The 27828-nt window shown below is 41.3% G+C and overlaps 1 protein-coding gene and 1 long non-coding RNA gene across 11 annotated transcripts in view; one reads left to right on the forward strand and one right to left on the reverse strand.

Annotated features, from left to right (window-relative positions):
* LOC119152903 lies at positions 1 to 27746 on the reverse strand. Of its 4 annotated transcripts, none has more exons than XR_005105968.1 (4): positions 27598 to 27746; positions 26114 to 26239; positions 17086 to 17132; positions 1 to 1522 (listed from the first exon to the last, which is right to left on the reverse strand). It is a non-coding gene; the product is annotated as an uncharacterized LOC119152903 (long non-coding RNA). The 4 variants fall into 4 exon arrangements; XR_005105967.1 differs by having other exon boundaries at positions 27443 to 27746; XR_005105969.1 differs by lacking the exons at positions 17086 to 17132; positions 26114 to 26239; positions 27598 to 27746 and adding an exon at positions 5821 to 6389.
* The window catches only part of AGPS (alkylglycerone phosphate synthase), an 85186-nt gene continuing 58773 nt past the window's right edge, over positions 1416 to 27828 (forward strand). Inside the window, exons 1-4 of one of the 7 annotated variants that reach the window (XM_037398673.1) lie at positions 2762 to 3091; positions 5153 to 5253; positions 7754 to 7943; positions 9328 to 9509. In XM_037398673.1, coding sequence (XP_037254570.1) covers positions 9502 to 9509 — 8 coding nt within the window. In that variant the 5' untranslated portion in view covers positions 2762 to 3091; positions 5153 to 5253; positions 7754 to 7943; positions 9328 to 9501. Of the gene's footprint in view, positions 1497 to 2761; positions 3733 to 5152; positions 5254 to 7753; positions 7944 to 9327; positions 9510 to 27828 lie in introns of those variants that run through there. The other 6 variants (XM_037398670.1, XM_037398669.1, XM_037398672.1 and 3 more) reach the window with 6 other exon arrangements.

A 27828-nucleotide genomic window follows, 5' to 3' on the forward strand; every position in this document is an offset into this window, starting at 1 on the left:
TCTTTCTAATCCTGGAGTTTATTTGGGATATAGTTAACATCTCCATATAGTATACATAGAGGAATATAGGCCCACATGTAGTGCTTTGGTCTCCGCTTGTAAATACAAATTTTTGGCCAAGCACAGAAAAATCTAAATGCTTTTCTATTTGCTGTATCCCTGTTAGTATACGTCATTTACCTTGTAAAATTTACATAAAGAGTATACATACATTAACACCCATTGTTGTAATATTACAGTTTATATGCAAATGAGATAGATATAATTTCCAGGGAATTTTAAGTAGCTGAAGTAGTATATTCAAGAACAGCCCACGATGGTACTTTATGTAAGAGTAACAAAGAGTATAGAGAGCTTCTTATGTCACCTGCAATTTTAAATTTTATTGGTTTGCTATTTTTATATTAGACATCTTATTATTCCTGTTCTCACATTAAACTTTTTGTCAATTGTAATGTTTAGAGAAACATTCATTTTATTATTGGAATTTATGCTAAAATATTTTCATGCTCTTTTTAAAATTATAGGAAAACTGAAAGATCTGGCCATGTTTTCAGATAATGGACTATTAACATTTTGATGACGTTCCAATGTATCTGCATAACATTTTACATTATTTTATATTAGAATAATTATGAAGATAGAAACTTCATAGTGCCACCTACTGCTGAAAACAGACATTTTAAAAATATTGCTAGTTTGGGTACCTTCAAATAATGGGCAATGGAGGAAAATATCTGTTGGAATAAAATCTTTCAAACCTCTGAAAAATGTTGGAGACAAGTCTTGACTTGCCAAGTGAATTCCAGCCACAATGAATTTCTGAACTTTGAACCAGTGTCTATTTTGACTGAGATGGTAATGAGAAGTGACTCTGAGGATCTGGGATTTTGACTAGAAGTTTTTTCAATGTTATGTTTTTAATAAGAACTTTAATTTTAAAGCTTTTCCCTGTTATGTCACTAGAAAAACACTGATGAAATGATTCTGTGAAACAAAACTCACTTTTCACTCAGTGATAAGGAGACATGTATTTTACAGAAAGCTCTGCACGAGGTGTAAACCAAGGACCCTGGAATCAGCTTCACATGTGGCACAGACTCTGCTCCGTTCTTACATCAGCAAGTCATAAGATGGATCCCTGCTTGGTTGTTGGCATAAGATGGTATGTTCTCAGCCACAGTGGTTGGAATTCATCTTCCCCAACCCTCAGCAGCTAAAAGTTAGGTGAGGTTAACATACAGTCTGAAGTACAGCAGCTGGTTCTTTCTTCACTTCACGGAGAAGACCCTGTCTCTGGTGCTAGTGAAATAGAAACCATATGCCTACAACCTTTTCCCACATCCCAGATACTAAATATGGATTATGAACTCATTTCCAGGAACCATGGAAATACAAGAAGAGGCAGGACTTTGTACATGAGTATGAATTCTTCCTGAGGAGAGTTCAACTTCAGATTTGGCTCCAAGGAATCAGGAATGGTTTGACTTCTGCTGGTACGTGTCTCATCCTGTAGAATAAACTGACATTGAAATGCTTTGAATGCGTGATTGTCAGAGTTTCTGTCTCGTTATGCCTTGATGACTTAACCTTATAAATTAATTTGCTTTCAAGTTGAACAATTCTTGAGAACAATGCATTTAAAATAGACAAAAGAGCTTGTAAGGACAACTTAGCCACTTTGTGGCAGTATTTTAGAAGCTTTTGGAGGCACTTTGCACAATCCCCCTTTTCATTCACAGAGATGAAGGACTGCTGTCATGACAGTATCACTCTGCAGCCCTTCATTTTGCAATAGCAGCCTAATCTACTCAACAGATAACAATTTTCAGAAGAGCTTTTTGTACTGTACAGATGCTTATGTACAGGCAATTCTGGGTGCACATTTTACCAACGTTAAAAATGAAGAATTCACCTCCTATTAAGTTAGTTTGATAAAAGAACAAGATAAAGAACATTTCTTAGTTGTTGAGCTTATTGTGTCTGTCATGCAGTGAAAATTCATGCTGACTTTTTGGTCAATAAATGTTTTAAAAAAAATTATTTACTGAACTAGATTTGCCTGGGATAGAGTTAATTTTCTTCAAGTAGTTAGTATAGTGCTATGTATTGGATTTGCAATGAAAACTTTTAATGACAGAGGGATGTTTTAACTATCGCTGCGCAGTGCTTGCACAGTGTCAAGGCCTTCTCTGTTTCTCAGGCTGCCCTGCCAGCGAGCAGGCTTGGAGGGGCACTAGAAGTTGGGAGAGGACACAGCTGGGACAGCTGAGCCCAAGTGACCAAAGGGATGTTCCATACCATATGGCATCATGCTCAGTATATAAAACTGGGGAAGAAGAAGAAAGGGGGGGGCTTTCAGAGTTAAGGTGTTTCTCTTCCCAAGTAACCATTACGTGTAATGGAGCCCTGCTTCCCTGGTGCTGGCTGAACACCTGCTGATGGGAAGTAGTGCATGAATTCCTTGCTTTGCTTTGCTTGCATGTGCAGCTTTTGTCATTATCTCAACCCACAGGTTTTCTCACTTTTACCCTTCTGATTCTCTTCCCCACCCACTGGGGAAAAGTGAGCACGTGCCTGCGTGGGGCTTAGCTGCCCACTGGGGATAAACCACAATAGTCCTTTTTGGTGCCCAACATGGGGCTCAAAGGGTTCGAGGTAATGACAGAGTTGATTGGAGTTTGCTAGACTGAATTTATAGCTGTTATAGCTGTTTAGCTATCAATTGGCAAGGTCCTGTGCTTGCCATGGGGCTTACTTGCCTTGGTGTATGTTAGACTCTAGTGTTCGTTAGCGGCTACTTTTTGCTCTTGCTGTTTGCTGTAGGGCTTATCATCTTACCCAGCTACGCCTGGGAGCATTTTGATAACAGCAATGGCACATGCCTGGGCTGGCTGATGGCCAGGGTATCGCTGCTGTTCTTGTGCTACTGTGCTGGACTGGCTGGAGCTCCAGTGTCAATCAGTCGAAAGAACTTGACCTGCGGGCAAGTCCATGCCGGAGCAGGACATTCCCAAGTGTCTGTGGCTGTGGATAAGTCCATGTCAGAGCAGAAGGGTCTGTGGCTGCGGATATGCCCACACCACAGCAGGTATGCCCGTGAAAGGATTGCAGCCCAAAGCTAAGTGCACTGGAGAAGGCACACCTTGAAGTATCTGTGGCCATGGATAAGTCCACAACACAGCCGAAGGAACTGTGGCCCACGGATAAGGCTGCACTGGAGGAGGTACACCTCCAAACAACTGTGGCTGTGGCCAGGCCACATCAAGTATTACCCCTGAAGAGACTGTGGCCCATGAGTAAGTCCGTGGTGGAGCAGGTCCACCTCTAAGGGACTGAGGTCTGTGGATAAGTCCGTGCTAATGCAGAAGCAAGGGGAGGAGTACACTGTGGTGTCCAAAGCAACCAGAGGCGGAGATTTTAATGCATATACCTTTAAATTGTTGTAACCTATGATTCAAGTTGCATGTTATAGGATTACAATAGCAGGAACCACTACCAGTGGAGGACAAGGTTTACAATACCACACCACCTCTCCTGTCCTGAGTGACCACCGTAACAGATAGAACCCAAGGCATGGACTAATGAACGCAATGGACATTTCGCGGACATTTTACAGAGCTGGTCCATAGACTTAGGGGATGATACCTGTGTATATATATCAAAGGATGGGAAGGGGGAAAGGGACTAATGAGGATCTATTGGACAGTGTGGGACCTAATGACGTAAATGGTATGGAATAAGGTGTGGAGATTGTAATGGTCTTGGCTGGGATAGAGTTAGTTTTCTTCATAATAGCTTGTATGGTTATATGTCTTGGATTTGGTTATATGTCTTGGAACAAATGTTCGTGATTCCCAGTATGATACAGGGGACACCTGCACCATGACAGAGGAGGAAGGATAAGCACTCTCAGCATTGGCTAAGTAATAATTTTGCTCATAGATGCACGAGTTACAAGTCACACATTACGAGTTAATGAATTGCAAGTTACGAATTAAGGGAACTTGTGAGTTAGAAACCTTGTGATTTAAGTGATGAATTAATGAATTCACATGCTAGACTAGCCTGTACAAAGGGGATTGAACCCTTGTTTGTTGTGTTTGTTTTCTTTCCTAATGAGCTCATAAAATAAAGTTTAATTTTCTGAGTACATTGTCCTGTAAATTTGAGAGATCCAAACAGACCGTCACACAGAGTGAGTAGTTTGTGGCCGTCTTCCCTATTACTTGTCCAAATACTTTAAAAACTGCTTCTTTCCAGTAGAGCAAACAGGTAGTGACTAGAGGCGCTCCTCTGAAAGAAGCAGGGGAAATCCTTCACAGTGTTCAAGTTCTGTGTTGGTTGACTACCCCACATTCTTGTTTCCCTTTAAGGGCATTGCCAAAGACCTCTGATGCTGGCTCCTCTTCCCAGGGCAGTTATAATCCATCCGGTCCTTCCTTCTTGTCTCACTCTCTATGGACTATGGACTTTCAGCGTTAATGTGTGTCAGCCTAAATAATTAAAAGCAATGCACACTGTGTCCCAGAAAACTAGAAATGTTGAAAAGGTGCTTCTTCCTTCTCAAAGAAAGGCAGGAAAATGAATAAGCTATTTGGTGATACCATGTACAACAGAATAGCATCATAAAAACGAAATTATTTAAAGTAATATTCAAATCGTGCAGTCATCATTGATTTAGTTTCCAATTATACAGAGGTAATTGTATTAATGAACTGCCTCATTCAGTGTGGTGAGAAAACAATTGAAAGTTTTAATGTCCTGGCATCTGCAGATAATGAATGATCTGATCTGTGCTCCTAACTCAACTAGAATCCTAATGCTTGTTTTGCCCAGGGCATAATACAATTTCACTGTGTCTAATGAAAGACACTTCTATGACCTTCTGGAGCCAAGACAATTCTGAAATAGTTCTAGAATAGAATAATCATTCTAGAATTACATATTGAAATAAGCTAAAATAGATGAAGAAACTTACTCCAGAATTAATGTTCCTATATATATAGCAATTTACAATCCAAGTTAAATTCCGTGAATAGAAACAGTTGCAACCTGCACTGCACTGAATATACTGGGAATAGTTTTACAAGACTTAGTTTTGTGACTTTAGCTGCTGACGCCAGACTAACTATAAATAAACATATTACAGAGTCCAAAGTGCATCATGTGCTTTGGAGTCAGAAACCCATGCCTGATATGCTGTTGAACTCCCAACTGTCCTGCAAATGTTGGAATACATTTATGCCATAGGTAAGCTGGCCCAGCCTCTGCCTGTCTATCCTTCCCTTTAAATTCTCAAGTGTTCCCAGAAGCTCAGAGAACCTAGAAGTTTCTCAGATGCATACTATAATTGTTCATGGATTTTTTTTGTTGCCCCTTCCACACCCAAAAAAATGCAGGAAGTGTGAAAGCAAGAACAATACTGAGGTTTCTTTGACTTTCATTTTCTGACGCAAGAGGGAACACACACATCGGGTGGAGTATCTGTCCTATCAAAGTATTTTAGTATCCTGACAGTAACTATACAATTAGAATTAATAACTCAAATAGCGTTTAATTTATGATAAGTTCATAATATTTTCTAGGAAATGTGTTCCTTATCCTCTAACTCATCATTCTGTACATCCTCTGCTGTAACAAAAGTGTTCACTAAATAAGGAAATGCCAAGTTATTTCCTGTTCCTTTCTTGCCTTTTCTCTTTTTTAGAGATTTTCCTCCTGACAGTCACATGACAGGAATACAGTATGTTGTTTACTCCTTCAGCCTCTTGTCATGCCCCATATATTCTGCTAACCCAGCAAGCAGTCCTTACTTACCATGTTTAAAATCTAAGCAACCTGCTGACTCTGTTCATACTGTTCTGCCAGTTGCACAGGGTGCTCTGCTTCTCCTCCACAGGGCTGTTATGCAGGCAGACTGTTAGCTATCAGTAACCATCAGTGCTGAGCCTGTCCTGATGTATCTGGTGGGGTGCTAACTTCCAGATGTGCTCAGGGTTGTGAAGACAAGGCATAGGCAGGAGGGCAGATGCCAGCGCTGCATAGGAACGCTCATGCAGCCTCTGCTAGCTGGGCGGCAGAGGTAATACCTTGAACAAGTTGCACAAACTAGCTTCCAGTGTCGATGTGTCCTCTCTGCCTTAGCATTAAGGCAACAGTCAGAAATGCAGAAACCCCGGAGTCACAATATGTCTGTTGATATTTTTCCTGGTTCTTCTATTTTTTCTTTGTAGCTTAACTTGCATCTCTTTCTCCTCTCCTGAATACGTCATTATGTACATTGTATTACCACCCATCAGCCTCACTCCTCATCTCCATTAGTGTGCTATAGGGAGAGGGTAACACGTAGGCCCAGGGATGGATGAAGACTGTGTTTGAACAGGAAGCAATATCAAGCAATCAGTGTGATTTTCAGCGCTACACTGGACAGTATGCCTACTTTTTATTTAATTAAGTGGTAGAAACAGGGAGGTTTGTCTCTGAAAGTGAGTTTCTGAGGAAACAAAAAGTAAGCTTGATTCTCAGAATATAAATGCAACCCTCATGTTTATGCACTCTTTTGGGATCTGCTACTAATTTGGTGGCTGCTCAGCAGCAGTAGCTAACAAAGCAGTGTTGGGATCTCTGGCAGCCTATGATCTGCTGACCCTTTTTTTTCCTACTTTGTATTTCTAAGTACTGTCTTCCAGAAGAATCGTCCCTTATGGGTTCCCCTTAATCACCCTTAAAGGTTTGAACAAGTTAAACATATACATGTATTTCCAAACAAATCTGGTCTCTAGCCATTGATTGTTTTTCTGGATTTTTTCAGAACTCTTTCTTATTTATATTTTGATTTTTGATAAAGCTGTGTATAGAACTGAGTATTTTAGGCCAAATTCACAAAGAAAATGACTTAACCTGGTGCTGTTACAGCTTTTCATGTGGAGTCCAAAATTACATTGCTCTTTTGCCTTGCCATATTCCCTGCATACTTGCATCTAGTTGCCTGGGCAGAAGAAGGAGCGTTTACCATCATTCTCTTTTCCAGTTCATGCTTTTCAGACTATTTCTTCCACTGGAAAATTATTGGGATTATTTTTACACTGTTTATCAATTTGCCTCATTCTAGATCAAAACTACTACTTTTTGAGCGTACCATTTTTTACACCCCATCTGTAATTCGCTCTTCATTAGTATTGGCAGCTTTTTGCGATGTACAACCGTAAATGTCAGCAGCATGCTGAAGTTTATTTTCCTCATGAAAATATTAACAAAAAAATCAGCCCTCACACCCACATCCATCATACCCCAAACATCTCACAGTTCAATGTATAGTATGTCTTTGTAACACTGTATTGAGGCTCCCAGTATATACTGGGGTTGCCAGCGTACTGTAAGCTGCCTTGTTTGAGAGGGAGAAGCCTATGTGGGAGCTGGAGCAGCAGTTTGGAGGCAGCTGGCAGGAGGAGGCAGCTGGGCTGTAAGCAGCCTGAGAGCTTCCCAGGGAAATAGCTTGCTGCTGGCAGGGTGTCAGCAGTAGCAGCAGGAGGACATAAGGAGGCAGGAGACAACAAAACTGAGTATGTGGCTGGCAGAAGACTGGTGTCAAATGGTCTCAACAAAGCCCACCCCACCTGATCTATATAACCCTCATTTGAGATTCAGCTGCAGGGCTGATAACTTTGCCACTGTTAAGAGTTAATTGTGCTTAAGGCTGTTGCACTATTTGTTCTGAGAAAGACATAAAGCAGTTGCATTACTTCTGCAGGCCCTGTGTGTTGCATGAGGACAGCCTGGTACTAGAGCTTGCAAGGCCTCCTGCCTCTGACCCCTCCAGCACTTGGAACCAAGCTGGGGGAGCCCCAGCTGGGATGGGCATCCTCGCTTGCCATCAGGGGACGTGCTCCACAACCAACTCACAGCTTTCCTAGCAAAGCCAGCTTGAATTCATTTTTCAAGTAAGATTTTTATAGAATATGATTTGAAACCTTAAAAAAACCCTCTACTACATTACATCTTCTGCCTTCTCTTCAGCCATTCCTTTTATAAATCAGTCCGAAGAGATCACTCAAGTTCGCACAGCAAGATTTTTTTAGTAAGACCATACCATGTGTTGATTGTGGCTCTAGAACCTTCTAGACACTGGGAAATTGCTGTGCACTGTTCTTAGTATAATGCATGAGGAACCAAAGTGATGTTTAAGACAGACTTATGCCAGGTACCACGCTTTTTTCTTGTGAAAACTGGTTAATATTAATGTTTGGTTAATAAATGTTCCTCAGTTTCCCACATCCATTGTGATAATTTATGCTGTAATTACAGTAACTGTGTCACATGAATTCCAGAAACTATAGCAGAATGCAGCTAGTATCCCGTGGCCCCTGCAGCAAATGTAAATGATTCCCTGCATTCACTTACAGTTTCTGAACACTTATGTCTTGCTTAGGCAAGCTGACAACAAACACCAGACAGAAAAAGCAGGCCTGGAGTAGCACATGTGCTATAATTTGTGATGTTCAGGAGCTCTGCGAGCCTTTTTATGTTATTATCCAAACTTAACAAAAATGAGAACTTTTCAGAATATGATTTTTACTGCAGTTCATGCATGCAATTTTTTTCTCTGCTAATACAGACAGTAAGTTGGCTATATTAGTTGGCTAGCTTTTCAACAGGCTAAATTCCTGGGACTCTGCCTGACTTCCTTGGAAAATTTGAAGCTGTTTTTAAGGAGGTTCTGTGAGAAAATACAGCACAGTGAATTTTACTAACTTTGGCCAGCTTATAAGGAAAAGGCTTGCAGCTACCCTCAGGCATGAACTTAATTACATGAAAAGTAAGAAATACAAAATAAATCATATGCTTTAATTCTAAATTACATTATTTGATGTAATAAGAACTTCCATACCAGATCAAATCTAAATTAGTTGTCTGCCAATAGTAATTCCCAGATGTCTCTGAGGAAATTGCCCTATTCTTCAACCTCCTTTCCCCCCTCCACAAGTATAATGGATAATTATGTAACCAGCTGACTATAGGGGAAGTTATTTTCTAACCTCAGGCTGGTGGCTGATTTATGCCCCGAACTGTGAACATTTATATCCATTATGAATTTTTATCAGGTCCAATCTAATTCCCCACACAAATGTATGAATATGTATGTATAACCTTTTACTGAATCCTGTTAAGCACTTGCCCTCAATGATACCATTGGCCAGCATGTTTTGCAGGCGTATTACTTTTGCCAATTTTAAATATATCACCTTTTATTTTCATTATTACAATCAGTGTTTACTTGGGAAATGTATCGGTGATAGCAATAACCCCCAATATCCTTTTCCTCAGTTGCTTCCTGCCCTGAACATCTCCGAAGCCCCAGCTGGAGCCAGGGTGCCTGTGCTGGACCAGAAGGTAGCAATCTCCAGCCTGCTGACATTTCCCACTCCATCCGCTCATAGACCAGACCTTGCCTTATGCCCTATGGGTTGATTAAAGGCAGAGGGATGATGCTTGCTGTCAATGAAAAAGTTAAGTGTCTCTAGGACTGCTATCATTCTGCTGTACCATGACTTCCTGAATTTGCAAGTGTCATTACAATCTGATGTCAAGAAAAGGGTTTATTTTGGGGAGAAGTTACTGGTTTGGACTATGGGGAAGAAATTAATTTTGACTTGTGTTGGGTCAGGTCAATGAGGTGTTTTTGTGAAATACTGGGAAGGGAGGGCTTAATCTTGGGGTGGGCTATTACAGCTACATTTTATTGTGGGAGGAGGGCAGATTACCTTTGATTATGGGGAAATTGGTTATACCTGGTTAAAGAAGGTTGGATTAGGAATGATTCTGAATAGAAAAGTAAGAACTACTTTACCTAAAGAAGGAATTACACTGTATGTTTATGTGGGTTGACGACTGTCATTAAAAAGTGCTTGGGTTTTGACTAGAAGCAAAAGATGGGACAGACTGTAGGGAAGGCCATGCAGAAGAAGCAAGAAAAGACAATGTTTTCCTTTCCCCTCTCAAAGCTGGACACTGGTTGTTTCTGGATTCATAGAGATTTGAAAGGTAGGCAGTTCCCTGGGTTGCCAAAAGGAAGTGTCACCCTTGCAAATCAAACCTTGATTAGCTTCATTAGCACCCCTAATAAAAAGAAGGTCATGATACCAACTTCAATAGTTTATCTATGAAAAATCTTGAGTCTGTGAATCCTTATAACACACTCTCAATGAGGAAACATTATCGGGCTGAAAAAGTCCATTTACAGAGAACAGAGATATATGCAAAGCCAACAGAGAGTGGAGTGGTTACAACAGACAGCAGAAGTCAAGTGGCAATGACTGCAGAGAACATCGGTGATCAGGGCTCGTGTAGGGAGTCTGTGGACTTTGCCACAACGTTTCAGTTTTGGTGTAAGTTCTTTAATTTGGGAGTGCTGAGACATGGTCTCTTGTTGGTTCACTTAATTATATAATGAACAGCTGTGAAGTTTTTATTTGGATTAAAATTTCCCTGGAACTGAAGGTAATTTAGATCTGAGGTTTTGGCTTTGGTCCCTTCCCAGCTTGTACTCAATATAAATTACTGCCCTAGAACCATGACATGTTCAATTTATCCTCCATTTTAGATGGCTGAAAAGTGCATGTATAATTCTGTGCATGCCACACTTTCTGTAACCTACTGTGACAAATAGACCAAATGACTGAAACTGCTAGGTAAGACACTTTATTTTAGTCATGAACCCACACCCAGCCTTAGTTTAAATACCAGGCAAAAATGACATTTGAATTATTTGATTTGAATCAATGCCAAATTCAATCTTATGCAAACTCAGAGAGAGAAAAAAGTCTTGGACTAGACCCAGTGATTTATGTGTGGGAACATAAGGCAATAACAAGCAGCAATCGATTCAATTGTAATGACAGGAGTGAACCACCATGAAAAATCTGACAACTTTTCATTGGAGCTACTGTGACTGAGATTGGGAACAGGGCAGCATTTTTACACATGGGTAATGACTACAAGAAAAGTAGACTTGGGGACCAACATTCCCAGTTCCACCTTCTATCAAAAATGTTGGTTAAGCTCTGTATGCCATGCTCCACTCACACTGCTGTGAGGTTCTCCAGTGCTCAGTACAATGGAGGATGACAAATATACCCATATTCTGGAGAGAAAAACAGAAATATCACACCTGTCTGAGAGAAGAATATGTATTTTCATGTTCTAATTCCAAATAACTATGTTAATTTAGGATATATTAACAGCCAGAAATTACAAACTTTGGTGTTGAGTTTTGACCTTCTGGCTCAGTCTGACTTGCCCATTAGTGCCATGAGTTCAGGTGCAGGGAGGCAACGTCACCTGAATATTCCCCAGGGAGAAAGCAGGACTGCCTAGAATTTTGTCAGTGTTACACATCCCACAGGGATAATTTTTCCAGGATTATTTTATACTCTGAAATATTACTGTTTTCCTTAGAGCTTTTTTTACTATGTAGCAAGCCTTTCTGTTAAGGCTGTGGTTGCATAAACAAATGCTATGAGTTCAGCTCAGAAAGGCAGCCAAGACAATGTTTTAGCTACACCTGCTCAGTCCAGTACTCAACCCAACGCAAGAAAAGCATGGCCTATAAAGTTTGTTACTGCAGTTCTCTTTGCCCACTGGTACCCAGAGGGACTCTGAGCTTTCTCTAAAGTCATGCACAGAAAGGTCTGACTCCTTGTAGCTCTTGAAGCAGTTTTATCCCCAGTCAGAAACCTATCCTCTAATTCAATGCCTCTTAGTGGATTTTTTTTCTCTGAATTGTCATGCCAGTTGTCTGCTTTGTTGTTTTTTTCATAGAAAGGCACCTGTTCAATTTTAGATACTGTTCAGCACGTTCCACTTCAGTAGTCTGCACTACTCCTCTGAGAGCCCCGAGCTTTTCACATATTTCAGGCTGCCAGCTCTCTTATGTGCTTTTCCCCAGCAGCCAATTTTGCTCTGAAGCTCTTAGGACTAAGCCAACTTCCATTCCTTCATAAAGGGATACCCTCTTGTTATTGCAATTGAGGAGTTCCATAAGAGGCTTTTAATGTCTCCAAAGTGTTGTTATGTACAATAAAATCTTGAGTTAAGCTTTACCTAACACTTGTTCATGCAATATTCATTTATTGGCAAGTTGCATTAGTTTCTGCTGTTGACAAATACTTTTAGGTTTATTTCTAATACTACAAGTACACAATCAGATTATCAGAGGACTGAATATGGTATTATACGCTCTATTTGAGTAGCAGGGGCAACTTGAAACCTGAAATCACTACAATGTACACTGCCATCTTGTGTTCTGAAGTTCTAAATAATATAAAAATGCACAAGATACAAAGAGCTTTTCACAAAATAGGAGTTGGCTATATAAGTGGAATATGCAAGGTTATCAAAAGATGTTTACTGTCATTTCCTTTTCTTTCTTGTAAAATGTTAAATAGTCCTTAAAATAGCAAGTCCTACTGGTAACTCTGAATTCATCTGTTCTAAGGACTGATTCCTTTTAATTAGTGATTTGTGAGTAAGCCAGTAAAAAAACAAGATTACAGAGAAAATTTTGCTATAGCCAAGCTATTCTCTTTTTTCAGCAATAAGGTCCAATATGGACTCTAAGGAATAGCTCAGTGGCAAGGCATCCTCTGAGCTGGTGTGGTGTCGCCAGGGAAGTTGTATGCCAAATGCTTCTCTTCTGTAAAAAGGGGTTATGATAGAAAAAAGGGAAGACTTGTCTTTTCAGCTGGAACATTCCCTTTGGAACAACTGTAGTCCCAACATAACCAGATCGCCCCTGAGGCTGTTGAGTATGCACCAAAGTACTGGTCACTTGGTTGAAAAAGGACCTAAAGTGAAATTTACTTACAAATTGACGAAAGCGAATCTAACGTCTCTACCCTGTGGTATTCATTCAAAACTGGATTCAAAACACAAAACCAATGACACATCTTCATGAATTAAATAAGCCCTGCATGCTCTTCCTCTAAAAATGATCAGTCCTTCATAATGTGCTAACCAAAGCAGGGGGGTTGTACATGCATACTTCCAATTGCTTTCACTGTATAACAGTATTTATCTCTGCCTTTTTATTATGTTTTTATTAGTTCCAGCTTCTTTCTTTAGTTGTTTACTATTGCAAACACGTAGGAGCACTCTTAAACAAAGCTTTGAACAATGGCTCTATAAAACCCAAAGGATTTATTCCATGCAGCTGCTGTTGCCTGAAACAAGCATAAGCAAGATAGGGAAAAGAGTGCCAAAAATCAAATACTAAGCTTAGAGACACCTGAGGCAGGGCAGGAAGTATTAAAAGCATATCAAGGTAACAGATGCCAAGCTAGAAGGGCGGAACAGAAGAGAACATTAGCAGGGGAGAGGCATGCACTTGGCCTTACTTGTTCAGAAGTTCCCCACAGGTTGGTTGCTTTCCATGTCAGAAACCTTTCAATCCACCTGTTTGGCATTTCTTAGCCCATTTGCACATACCTTTGTAAGTGCAAATTTTGTATTATTTGCCACCTCTGAAAGGCAAACATTTGTGGTGCCCATTATTGACTGGTGCAGGCAGTGCTTCTGTCTCCTGAGGTTACTTTTTATGGCTTACATGCGTAATGTACCACAGCAGAGTTTAAACAACCTCCCTCTCTTATGAAATGAGCAGTTAGAATGATTCAAAAGAGCTTTTCCTCCTGTAACAATACTTTTATAATACTTTACTGCTTATTAAACTTGTCTTCAAAAGGCAACATGTATGTTGTGGTCTGGTCACATAACCTCCTGTTTCAGTAAGAGGCAAACATTAAAATTGTTTGCACATAACATTGCAGTCAGTGTTTAAATAATGCAGAAAGCTTATTGAAAAGGACGTCATTTCAAAACCTGGAATGCTTTGCTAAAATTGTTAATGCTATTTTATTTACTTTCTCTGCCTGTAAGATTCCTGCCAGTTTTCTTAGTTTTCTAGCACAGTCATACTTACTTAATTTATATCCTTTGCTGTGTTGCTGTCTGAGAGATTTTCAGACAGAAAAAGCTAATTGGCTACATATGAGGAATAATAAAACAGTAATTCAAAATGTGCTAGAAATTATATCAAATAAAGCAGGAAACTGTTTTATGTAATCTCTGTACCACAGTAATCTCTGATGGTGGGTACATACCTCCCTGGCAACTGAATAGTGCTGGCTGCAACAGTTACAGGAAAAGCAGAAGAGGGAAAGCTACTGCCAACAGCGCAGGTCTGGGAGGAGAACTGACATCTACTGTGTCCTCAGGTCCTGGAGATGTGGGTTGGCAAAGCCTGTGACTGGTCAGTCTAAGCCTCTTAAGCCCCCCATGCTCCAGCTTTTGAGTGTCTGCCAATGGCTGCCATATTGTGTTAGACTGCATAATATCCTAGCAATGGATGAAAGTTTGTTGTTTCCATTCCTAGTTTGTTTTCCATTAGCTAGTTCATTTTGTCATTGGGAGACCTTTACTGATGCTAGAAGATGCCTGTCCATTGGTCTTCCCACGCTAGTAACTACCTACTGTCTAAAAGCTAACAGTGGGAGACAAAACATCAGGGATCTTTCTAAGCACGAGTTGAACCTGTCCCCTCCAGATGAGTAACTGAACGATACAGTACCATGTCCAAGCCCCTGGGTTAATCCTGAATGTGAACTTTTGAGAAAATACTACCTCAAGTTTAGACTTGCACATTCCCATCTAGGAAGCCCCCCTGACTACCTAAAGTCACAGGCATTAGGCAGAACTGCAACCACCTGGTGGGTGCAGCTGGATCCAGCTAAACCTGCAGCGCTCTTGGAAACAGCAATGAACTTTCAGAGAAAAAACAAGAGGAATGGCAGATAGACTTTCACTAAAGAAAACTTCATATTGTCTCCTGTAATTAAGCTTAATATTTCTAAGCTTTCCCAGGGATGCAAATGCCTACTATTTCTGTTAGTGCAGCCTTTCGCATTCGCATGGTAGAAGTAAACAACCACACATCCCTGGAGTACATGCTACACTTCCCAGAGGCCTTGCATGTATTTTACTACTCAAGGAGAGTTGTCTGAAGAAAAGGGAGATCCACCACAGAGCACAAAATAATCAGGCCTTCAGTTTAAAGTTATGGTAGGTTTTTTGTTTATGTTTTAAGAAAGTTGCCTTTCCTTTAAAGTGTCCATCTGTGGGGCTATACAAGTTAGAGAGAAAACCTCTGCTTAGGTTTATTTCCTGTTACCAAGAGCAGTTGGCCATCTGCTGGGTAAAAGGAAAGCTGTGCTTTGGAAACCAAGGTCACAAATAGTACTCCCCCGTCCTTTGCCAATGACACGATTAAGCTGTGTCTGATCAGAAAATGTCTTGTTAACCCACCCTGCTCAGCTTATCAGATGTCCTTAGATCAGAATTTAGTATTGCACAATTCTAAATGGTTTTCACATAGAGATGCCATCTATGTAAGATTCTTGCTGTCCCCAGATTTGGTAGGACAAATGAAAAGTCACCAGATTTTGGGGTACAGCTTCAGCTTCTGTGTTCCAGCACAAGGCAGGATTGTCTGCCCTACGTGGAGACTCCAGGACCCACTGCCTCTCTGTCTAGCTTGTGCTGGGACTACCTGCAGGGATTTGCAGGGCTGAGGACACTGTATCAAAAGCTTGCTGCAGAGGCACTGATTCTGATCAGCTTGTCACAGTTCAGCACTTCAGAAGTCTGGGAGATGCTTGTGCACCGGGGCTGCTGACTCTGGAGTCTTACTCCAGCATTTAGTACATTTTAGAACCCTGGTGGCAACAGGTAAGAGGGAGTGAAAAATGAAGGGTTGACGGGAAAAAAAACAACCAACCAATTGGAAAGCTTTTATGTTAAATCCAGTGAAAACATAACTGAAATCTCAAGCAAGATTGACAGGGCATAAGGATCAAGTCTGCCTGTTTTAACACAGCCAACAATGCTGTGCAAGTCAAATAAGATCTACAGAAGGCAGGAACACTTGGCAATTCTCGGACACATGGTACCAGGCAAAGAAATCTAAGGCAAATTATTTTTCCTTTTTAATTTTTTAATGGTATTGAGAAACTGATTAGAAGCTAAAATAAAATATATTTAGACATTAAAACACAAGTGTTTAGAAAATGCTTTGCTGATAAACAAATTCATGCTTCAGTTTACTAGAAAATAATTGTTTAAAAGCTTTCTGTAGAGGGAATGTGCTATGTCTCTGCATTCCTGCTCCAAGAGCAGAGCATTCTCCACTGAAGGTGCAAAAGCAGTGCTTTCTGCTCTGAGAGTTGGAGAGTTTGAATGATGTACTGAGCAGTAAATGAGGAATTTAAACATCTTATTGGAGGAAAAAGACAAACATGATCTGTAGCCATTTAAGGAAAAATTCAAACACAGAAGAAAAAACTCAAATTATGGACTGAAGAACAGGCATTTCAGCTCTGTCTTGCTTTTCTGTGTACCAGGAGTCTACCCTCTCCATTCCAGCTGAAATTTGTTATTTAAATATGGGTAAGGCAGTTTTAATGCCCTTGGCCCAAGCTGCTTTGTACCAGGGTAAGTACAACTACTGTCACAGCAAGACAATCGTCCTGATAAATGTCCCAATTTTCTAACTCTCCCTCTGCTGAATTTATTATCACAGTTTTATTCTTCCTTCAGTCACAAGGTTGTACTATTATCCTTAACTGCCCTCTTAAAACTAATCCATACATTGGCCAGGAGGGAGTGCTCTAGCAGGGGAGCCAACGCTATTATCCTAGGGTCTTGCTGTTCCAGCAAGCTTGGGAATGATTGCCCTGAGGTTTCTCACCAAGCTGCTTTCAGTTCACAAGAGCTTGAGGAATCACTCAGTACTTCTTTTTATGCCTAGTCATTAGGTATATTTACAGTAGTACTTTCTCCCTCAAAGTTTGGCACTGCTTTCTTTGCCCCCACTTTGTTTTACAACTGTTCCTTTGCCCCTACACTTCCAGTGCTGCCGTGCTGAGGAGCCGTGAACACAAGGACAGTTTGTTTTTTTACTTCTCAACACACAAAGAATCTTGTGTTAAAGAGAAAATAAATTCTGTTTTTCTCTCATTTGAAAATGCCTACCTTCTTCAGCAATATCATTGCATGTAATGGAGCAGTAAGCTGGTCCCCTATCAAACAAAGAAAGCAGTAGAGATTAATTATCTTACAAATATTTTGGAGAATCAAGCCGTTCACCCATTTGTGCTGCTCCATTTCCCATGTTTTCAGCTGAAAGAGCAGGCTGCTGTCTAAATTGATGGCATCCTTTTCAGCTGAGACCAGCTTAATCTATTTTGTGTTCTTCAAAAAAGGAGCTGCCTTTGTTATCCCTTGTATGCACCACATTTCTCTATTGAAACAAAGCACTGGTGAACAGCATTGGCTTGACAGTGCCTGAGACTGGAGCCCTCAGGTCTGGCAAGGCAGCAGCAGTAGGAGCATTTAAGGTGTCCTGCTGGTGTAAATTCCACACGACCAGCTGAAGCAATCTTTAATTTTATATACTTAACTAAAGTTCTATAATACGATAATCAAATATGCAGATGACTTCAAATCACATCATCATCGGAAACAAAATTTTAAAAATTAAAATCAACAAATAACTAGTAATTCCAAAAGTGAAAGGGAGATAGACTACCAGGCTGCCCGCTAGTGACTCTCACGATTCAGTCTGCTGTAGCAGTGCTTGCTTACTTATAGGTAATGATGCTTTTTAATGGGTCCTACCCATGACTGTCCACTCTACCCTTCTCCAGGAGGCTCTCGCTCTTATCACAGACAGTTTAGCTGCCTGTGCAGCAGCTGCTGAACTGCTCCGGTTTATAGTGTTCCACATTCAGATAAATTGCCACTCATTCCTCTTAATATACTGTGCTGTAATCTGCAAAATCCTGAAAATCATCCCTTTTTACTAGCACCTCTGATGTTAAAACTGTATTTTAAAAACTGCAACGGATTTGCATCTGAGCAGAAATGTTGCTTTTACTCATACAAATACTCTGTTCAGCTGTCTTTAGCTCCCTTGCCTAAATTATAGTTGAATCAACATTTGTTTCACAGAATGACAGAATTGGCTACATTTGTTCAAACTTCCTTCATTTACTAATTGATCTCATTATTATTACTTCAGCCTGTCTCCTCCTCCAGGTTTTTGTTTCTCAGATGAGGCAAAACTGAAGAGCTTAGATCCAGGTCCAAGAAAAGGAGAATGAAAATGAGGTGTGGGAGCTGCATGCTTCTGCCCCAAACAAAAAGCAAACAAATGGTATAGTACTGGCATAATGATAATTTATCTGAATATAAACCAAGAAATCACTCCCTTTCTGCTGTGGTTAGCCATGAGTGCAACACCACATGGTGGATGGTGCTCACCAGCCTGTGGTTAAGTTCCCTCTTCACAGCTCTGTGCCTCTGGTTTCTCTTTTGCTGACTACAGTTCCTCCTTGCCATTACTCCCTCGAGGAACTGCCAAGGTACGAAAGAAACATGGTACAAGGGCACAGACTATCTTGAGTTCATGGCATTGGCAGTCTCCCACTGAAGCTTTCTGTGGCACCAACACATAAAAAGCCATTCAGTTTGCCTCTGTATCTTGCCATGTAATTGCCTAGGGGGCTTGATCCCCTCTTGGCACAGCACATGAAGAGACCATTAAGTGCCTAATACCACAACCTGTTTCTGTCTACACTGCCTGACTTCTCTAATCTATTCTCATCATCTTTACATGTATTCTTGAATGTCTTCCTAAACTTGTGATCCTGAATTGTGTCTCTAAAAGTGAAGGCGAATTGTATTGGTCCCTTGTATGTATGTAGTACACACAGAGAAAGCACCTTCAATTTGTCAGAAGGCACCTCTGATTTGGCAACGCAGAGGAAAGCTGGGCCAAACTGGAAGGAATAATATAGCATTACAGGAAACTTTGGGGCAGCAGACTAAATAGGAAGTGAGTATCACTGAGGGCTGAACAAAGATACAAGTACAGTGGATTGGGAGAACAGGGGCTGTTTGGGGAAGAGTGCATGTAGCTTAGTGTATTAACTGCAATTTTGCTGCAGGATATCAGGACACAGCTTAACTCACACCCTTAGCAGACCTTAATGGCAGGGACAGTATTCACTCTTAGCTGTGTGTTCAAAGACTATGGATCTGAATTATAAAAGGATTATGGGCACCTGCATTTGTCAGAACAAATGCAGAGGCTTCAGAGTAGTTGTATTCCATCTACCATTTTCACAAAGCACCTATCATGTACTGGGAAGTTCAGATGTTGAATAAAATTCTCTCTTATTAGTTATAAAATCTTAACTTTCCTTTAACTTACCTTTACAGGACAATTGTAATATTGTGGGGGAGTTAATTATGGGGTAATATAGGATCATATGAGGATAATATAAGTATTATTGAGACAGAGTTAACAGTTTTAATCTAAGCTGTAGATGTTTCATTCTGCTTTGACATCCGAGTTCCCTCAAGATCATAGAATCAAACACTTCAGTGAAACACAACTCACATTTAAAGAGCGTCTTGCTCATTTTAAAGAGTCACATGATTATTTGTCAGCTTCCATTTGGGAACAGTTTTTGCATGGTCTATGCAAACACTCTGCCTGTTCCAAATACAGTGTTTATGCAATTACATTGCTTAATTGTGTGTCTGATGTTGCATACCTTGGTATTCCCTAGAGGATACTCAGGTAATTGTCTTAAAATGTAATAGACACTAGAAGAAATTGTTCCTTCTCATTAAACTCTGAGGAAGGATTTGCAACAGCTGATTTGTTTGTTAAACTGCCTTGCTATCTGACCTAGGAAAGGATTTTTTTGAGTTAGCCACAGTTAAGCGTTACAGCTTTAACTGAAATATGTCAAACATTTCTGCTAAGTTATCTGACAAGTGTCCATTTTCCAGCTGTAAAGAATTCTGTAATAAGATTCAGTCAAGAACTGCATAAATACGCTAGGCTTTTCATCAGCACCTTTTACTTATTTTAATTAAGTAAAAATCCAATAGACTTAAACTGCATTCAGGCACAATCATCCCTCTCTTTACCCTTGTATTTCTCCTCCTAAGATGCTATGTCTCACCCAGAAGTTGTAAAGCTCTTGTCATACCTACAATCTTCTCAAAAGGATACACAGGGACTGAGTTTCTAATTAAAACCCAAACAACATTCTCTTCCACAATACAGTTTATATGGTATATACCCCTCAGGAGTACAAAAATGGTTGTTAGATAACCAATAATATGTCAAGGGGCATAAGCAAGAGAAATAGAGAATTAAGCAAATGCCATTATTAGGTCATTTCTTCTTCCTCCTCTAAATTCTGATAAATTGTAACAGATTGAGAAAATTTTAATGCAAGAATTTAAGTGCATCAAACTACATACTTAGAATGGATTATTTAACAAAATGCTATAATACAATCTAGCTTCCAGTATCTCCCTGGAGGATTAGACGTACATAATGATCCTAACAGTATCCTGAGTTGATCTCACCCTCCGTATGCATTAGAGCACAAGGGACAGGAGAGTGCCAGGATATAGGATTATCAGGAAAAATTGTTGAACCTGATTAGTGTTTACTACATCCAGCTTCTCCTGCCTCAATTCCCCATGGAACACTTCTCTACTGTCGGCTGGCTATTAAAGCAATATATTTTGGGAAAATATAGAAGGGTATCTTTCCTGTCCAGACATACATAACCATCCAAATGAGGACAGTATCATAATTATATGAATTAAATGTCTCAAAAGTAAACTACCAACTATTCAGCAGAAATTCATAAACTGGGTGAGAAAGACAAAGCTCCTTTTCCAAAGGGGATTTTCAGAGTTGCAACACTTCCTGCCAGAGTCTTCCACAGAAGGGCATAAAGCTGGAATGAAAAAATGAGGTTCTGAAAGTAAATAAAGAGAACAGAGAATAGTTATGAGGTGAAGTCACCAAGACAAAATGCAGGTGTACAGGAGCTGCAACAGCCAGGAAAGTGTAGAGGCAAATAGCCTCTACACAACTCCCTTGTCAGGCTGGGCAGTTACATTTCACCTTAATTGACAGCTCTCTTAAAAAAGGGGAAGGAGAGAAGACCTTGGGGCAGTAAAAAAGTGTGCACACACTTGAGCTCCTTTGGGATACACACCTCGAAAGCTGACTGTCAAATTATGCTTGCTTTCACCAACAAAGCAGCAGGAAGCCATATGTGGTAACTATGGTTTTACTGAATTGCCTCAATAAATAAATATGAAAGCTTTTTCTCTTGATGGGCTTTTGACATACATTGCAGAAGAGTTGAAACTGGACAGGGCTGTAGATCTCTACGCAGAGTTTTCTAGGAAGCTTGCCTTTCTTCCCTTCAGTTATTCAGATGCAGCAGGACTGCCGTTACAGTAGAAAGAATCATGGAATCATAGAACAGTTTGGGTTGGAAGGGACCTTAAAGATCACCTAGTTCCAACCTCCCTGCCATAGGCAGGGACACCTTCCACTTGACCAACGTGCTCAAAGTCCCTTCCAACCTGGCCTTGAACGCTTCCAGGGATACGGCATACACAACTTCTCTGGGCAACCTGTCCCACTGTCTTGCCACCCTCACAGTAGAGAATTTCTTCCTATATCTAATTTAAATGTACCCTCTTTCAGTTTAAAGCCATTACTCCTTGTCCTATCACTCCATGCCCGTGTAGAAGGCCTCTCTCCAGCTTTCTTCTAGTTCCCCTTGAGGTACTGGAAGGCTGCAGTAAGGTCTCCCAAGAGCTATCTCGTCTCCAGGCTGAACACCACCAACTCTCTTGGCCTGTCTTCATAGGAGAGGGGCTGCAGCACTCTGATCATTTCCATGGCCCTACTGTCCTTCTTATGTTGGGGGCTCCAGAGCTGAATGCAGTACTCCAGGTGGGGTGTAATCAGAGCAGAGTAGAGGGGGAGAATCACCTCCCTCAACCTGCTGGCCATGCTTCTTTTGATGCAGCTCAGGATTCAGCTGGCTTTCTGGGCTGCAAGTGCACGTTGCCCAGTCATGTTGAGCTTATCCACCAACACCCCCAAGTCCTTCTCCTCAGGGCTGCTCTCACTCCATTCTCTGCCCAGCCTGTATTTGTGCTTGGGATTGGCCCTACCCATGTGCAGCATCTTGTATTTGGCCTTGTTGAACTTCATGGGGTTTGCACAGGCCCACCTCTCAAGCCTGTCAAGGTCCCTCTGGATGGCACCCCTTCCCTCCAGTGTGATTGCCACAGCACACAGCTTGGTGTCATTGGCAAAATTGCTGAGGGTGCACTCAATCCCAGCGTCCATGTTGCCGACAAAGGATTAAACAGTGCTGGTCCCAATACTGACCTCTCAGGAACACCACTTGTCACTGGTCTCCACTTGGACATGGAGCCATTGACCAGAAGTCTTTGAGTGCAACCATCCAGCCAATTCCTTATCCACTGAGCGATCCACCCATCAAATCCACGTCTCTCCAGTTTAGAGGCAAGGATGTTGTGAAGGACACTGTCAAGTGCTTTCTACAAGTCCAGGTAGATCATGTCAATTGCTCTTCCCCCATCCACCAATGCTATAATCCTGTCATAGAAGGCCACCGAATTTGTCACGCATAATTTTCCCTTAGTGAAGCCATGTTGGCTGTCACCAATCACCTCCTTATTTCCTGTGTGCCTTAGCACAGTTTCCAGGAGTATCTGTCCATGATCTTGCTGGACACAGAGGTGAGACTGACTGGCCTGTTGTTTGGGTCTTTCTGTTTTCCCTTTTTAAAAATGAGGTTTACTTTTTCCCTTTTCCAGTCAGTGGGAACTTCACTGGACTGGCATGACTTCTCAAATATGATGGATAGTGGCTTAGCCACTTCATCTGCCAGCTCCCTGGATGGGGCCCATGGATGCATCTCAGCAGATCCCACAGACTTATGCATCTTCTGGTTCTTTAGATTGTCTCAAGCTTGATCTTCCTATAGTGGTCGGTTCTTCATTCTCCCAGTCCCTGCCTTTGACTTCTGTGACTTGGGTGGTGTGGCTGGAGCACTTGCCAGTGAAGACTGAGGCAAAAGAGTTGTTGAGTACCTCAGCCTTCTCTATGTCTTGGGTAACCAGGTCTCCTGTTTCCTTCCGGAGAGGGCCCATGTTTTCCCTAGTCTCCCTTTTATCACTGATGTACCTTGATGAAGGTGAAATGAACTGACTGGGAATCTGCGAAGCATGCACATTGATAAACATATCTGCCACTATTGCTACCAGTGACAGAGTTTAACTGGTTTTACTACTAGAAGTAGTCGGAAGAAACAAATAGAAATGCATCATTCAGTTTGCAAAGGCCAGACTTGAACTGATCGATGCACAGCTCATCCATGCATACAACTAGCAATTTAGCAAGTATTTTCCTTTCATGCAAAATGTGATATATAGAAAAGTCATATCTGGAGTTATTACTAGTACATAGATAATAATAATAATGTATTACTAATAACTCTGGCTTGGGAGACCAGTGGAAGGCTTAGAGAAGTCACAGCAGTTTCACAGAAGTGTCGATATGCATTTTAAAATATATTATGGACAAGGGTTTAGCACCTGCTTCCCAGTGATCAGCTCTTGTTCAGATACAGACTTACTTCTAAGCTCTAGCATTACTAAGCTGTTCAGATCATCCTGTTGACTGAAAGCTGAAATAGCTGATTATCTTTGATACTTTCTCTCTTTACCAGGAGAGAGTTGACCATGTACAAAAACATTTGTATTTTTTACATGTTTAAAGAGAGAACATGCTGCCCACTAATCCTTTCCATATAAACAATGTCAGCTTCTAGCTGGAGATCACTAGATCCAAGGTTTCACTCATGACCCATGCTATGCAGGCTTTTATGACCTTTTCCCTAATTTCAGTTCCTCCTACCCTTGTGTAACCTTTCCAAATCCAGGCTGATCCTGGCCAATGGCTTGAGGCCCTGCAGGCCTCTCCCTAGCTGTAAGCTCCAAGCCCTGGGCTCTTCTCGTTCTGTGGCACTGGACCTGCAAGCTGAGCCTTATATTGCAGTAAACTGGCAGTGGATGGATGGATGTGGTGCCTTTCCCTCAGGGTTTCTGATGACTCTCTGAAAATGGCACAAAGACTAAATAAGTCTTAGATAAATAGGCTCCTTTCAGGAAAACTTCTCGGCCCGTTCAAATATCAACAAAACTCCACCCAGAGCATGAATTACTTGGTGTTGAATGACATGTTCATAATGGATGTAAGCCTTTTTTTTTTTTTTTTTTTTCCCCTCTGGTGAAAAAAATGACTAATCCAGAGGTGATATCAAGGGCTTATGCCCTTTTCCTCCGTTTATTGCCTCATCAGCTTCTTGTGAGCCCATGATTCAGCTCTGGATGTCCCACACCCATCCTGTACCTAGGGTGGCCAAAACCCCACCTCTTCTGTAGGTGGTGGCTTTTTATACAGCAGTACAGAGCAAAAAGGTGTCCTAATATATTACTGTCAATCACATCTAAATAGTAGTTGCACTGCAGAAAGCAAGAACATCTAAATCACACCTTATTTAAGTAGGTGTTTCCTTCTGTTTTTACCCTGCAAGTAGTGCCATGAAATGAAGACTCCTGAAAAAAAGTTTCTAATTCCTCATCTTTCTATAACACAAAGGATTCTTTACTTTCGTTTTCTCATTGGCTACTATTATGATAATGTTCTTCTGTTGCCCCCAGAAGCAGTGAGGTTAATTAAGAATTATCTCACAACTCAAAGCTGTGCTGCTTTAAAAGTGAAAAATAAGTAAAAAGTCCCACAACCTTTCCCTGCTATTTAGTCAGTAAAGGAACAGCACAGGCAGGTACTACAGCACTGGCAATTCCTGCTATTTTCAGCTGGGACCAGGAACTTTCTTAGGTTTCAGTAAAGCTTTTTCGAAATTTGTCAAAATTCTTTTTACAGTTTAAGTTGCATATAGTAGTCTACCTTCTCTTCTGGATGTGTGTACAGTTGCTATTTCAGCAGCTTGTAAGCTGCTGGAGCTTGTGGGGCTGGATGTGTTTTCCATCAGTTTTCCATGTTACCTACATTTCAGGGGCTCTCATGTTACATTAGGTGATTTTCAAGAACCTGTTGAAGAACTTCACTCAAGGCAAGAAAATTTATCGGAAAAGTCCTTTGTTTTCACAGCTTGTGTATGGCCTAGCTATACCTTTGCTCTGTGTAAGACAAGGGCTCTCACTGGTTTCCAAACCATACCACCATGCCTCTGCCACCCCCAGTTAAATCTCCAGCCTCACACATGCTTGCAAATTAATTGGGAACTTTTCTGAGAATTAAGTTCTGAGGTGGTGAGAAATACTGCTTATTGGATACTAGTTGAATTCAATTTTTTTACTGGGAACCTCTATGATTAGGACCAAACAAATGAGCAATAGGCTCATTATTATTCTTTACAAGTGTCTGTGATACAAAGAAACATTCTAGGCAAATCTGAAGCCTACTACAATGAATCTAGTATCTCTCTGCAAGTGTTCAGCAATGTGGAAAGATTTAGATAACTGTGACTTAAAGTCCCTGCAGCTATATCCAGAACTTCTGTAAACAATGTGAATGGAAACTCAGTCAAGAGACCCGTGTTTGTTCCCTACAGACTGCCTCCACAGCAGCAGACAGTTAAATGTGGGTATGCATGAGTTCATCCAGAAACTAGTATACAAATTATTCACAGGGGGGAAATTTAACTCCATAACCAAACTATCAAACTGCTGGAACAGCTGTTTATGTTGCAGTAATACCAGAAACCTAACCTAAAGCTGAGACCCCACTGCAACTAGTGCAATTCCTGCCCCAGGAAAATTACAGACTATTTTCTAGTCAAAGTACACAAAGGGTATAAAATAAATTAACAACACTGAGAATAAAAGCAAAACAAATAGTAATAATACCTGGGTGGCTTTTATGTACTGCTTTTCATTGGTAGGTCTTATAGGGGTTGATCCTATATCGACACACAGTTCTTAGTCTATTTACCTTCAAATCAGTCTCTCTAGGGAGATACTGTTATTCCTGGTTTATATATGGGAGCTATGACTCAAAGAGGCACCAATATTGCATGTGAAGTAGGGAACTGAACCAGAGTCTTACCGCTTGTGCACTACATACTGCTCCCTGGAGAACTTTTGGCTAGATGCTGCTCCCTGGAGAACTTTCTGCTAGTTGCTTAGCTAATGGAAAGGAATCATGTTGAAGTATCATGGGAGAAATTGGTCCCTGAAAGAGATTCAAAAGAGGGGAAAGTAAAAGTTTTATGAATTTCATGTGATTTTATTTCATATACATCACAAGCATGGATAGAAGTATATAAGGCAGGAATGAACAAATAAAGCAACAATGACAGGCAAAATGTCATTACAAATGTATTAGTATTCACATAGATATTACTGGCTCAAGACTTCCAAAAAACTGGTCAGTGCCATCCAACTGCAAAAGCCAATCATGAAAGTAGGTCTTGTGTGACAACTGAGTAGGCTTCAACAGTGTGAGGTATTTCAAGTCACAGGAAAAAAGTTGGAATTAACCTGAACAGGTCATCTAGCCCATCACTTTTTCCTGAGCAGAACTGCTTGTAATGGTATCATCTCTGATAGACGTATGATGTCTGTTCTTAATACTGTCTAATGAAGGTGACTTCGTTCTCTACTGAGGCAGATGACAACAGTTTTTCATTTTCACTGCTATTAGAAAGTGGTCTAATGGTAATTCTGAAGTTCTGTCTTTCAGTTTGAGATGATTACTTCTCACCAATATAGTCAGGACGTGAAGGGCAGGTTGATTGCTCCCTTTTTCACTTCATAGCAGTCTTTTACATATTTGAAGACTGACAACCTATCTTCCTTAGTCTTCTTTAAGGGAGTCAGTTTGTTCAGCCTTTTTTTGTTCTCGGATGAAAAAATCCCTCTTCTCATCTGTTCTACTTTAAAATCTTTCCAGTTTCCACATCTTTTCTGAGTGGAAATTCAAAGCTGACCAAAGCGCTCCAGTGCATGAAGGTAAATTCCTAGTAGCGGACAGCACCTGGGGCTGGTGTCACATCTGTATCTCCTCTTAAATCCCAGCTCTTCTTCCTCTGCAAAGTGGTGCTACAGGGTGAATTCCAGCTGTTCTCACAGGGCACAGCTGCCTCAGCTACAGAAGGGGATGTATTCCCACCAGTCAGCGTTCATTTCGTGGTGTGGGTTTACTGGGGGGCGCAGATCATCAGAGGCCTCTGTATGGGGGAAGAACTGCCAGAGGCACTTGGCTCTGCAGCTCTCCACTCACCAGGTACTTGCGTTCCTGTCAACAATACTGTAACTCCTGTAGGATTATCTGTCACCTCACCAACCTATTTCTTAAGTAACCCACCTATGTTATTGACGTTAATTAGCATTTCATCATTAACTTAGGCAATCCTCATCTTTAACGAACACGTACCTCTCTGTTCTCTCAAGGCTGCTTATAGAGATCTACAGGGGCTATAATTATAGTACAAGAGGTGAGAAACCGCCAATAAAGCCTCCTTTCTCTCATGTTTCGCCACGTAAGCCCCGAGCTGCCTGGGCTGGCGGCTGCTGTGGCGGGCTGCGCACCTGCTCACGGACACAGGCCTCGCCTTCGAAGGCCTTTCCCTGAGGCAGAGAAAACCGCGCGGGGTCGGGCCACAGCCCCGGGCAGGCCGCCCTGCCCCGGCTGCACTCCTGGCCCAGCTCCCGGCGGATCGGGCCGGGGCCGCCTGACGGGGCCGCCGGCAGCACCGCTGCCGCGGGGCGGGGCGGGGCGGGGCGGGGCGGGGCGGGCGGCGCTGCATGCCGGGACGGCCC

This window comes from Falco rusticolus, chromosome 8 (assembly GCF_015220075.1).
Source record: "Falco rusticolus isolate bFalRus1 chromosome 8, bFalRus1.pri, whole genome shotgun sequence".
NCBI lineage: Eukaryota > Metazoa > Chordata > Aves > Falconiformes > Falconidae > Falco > Falco rusticolus.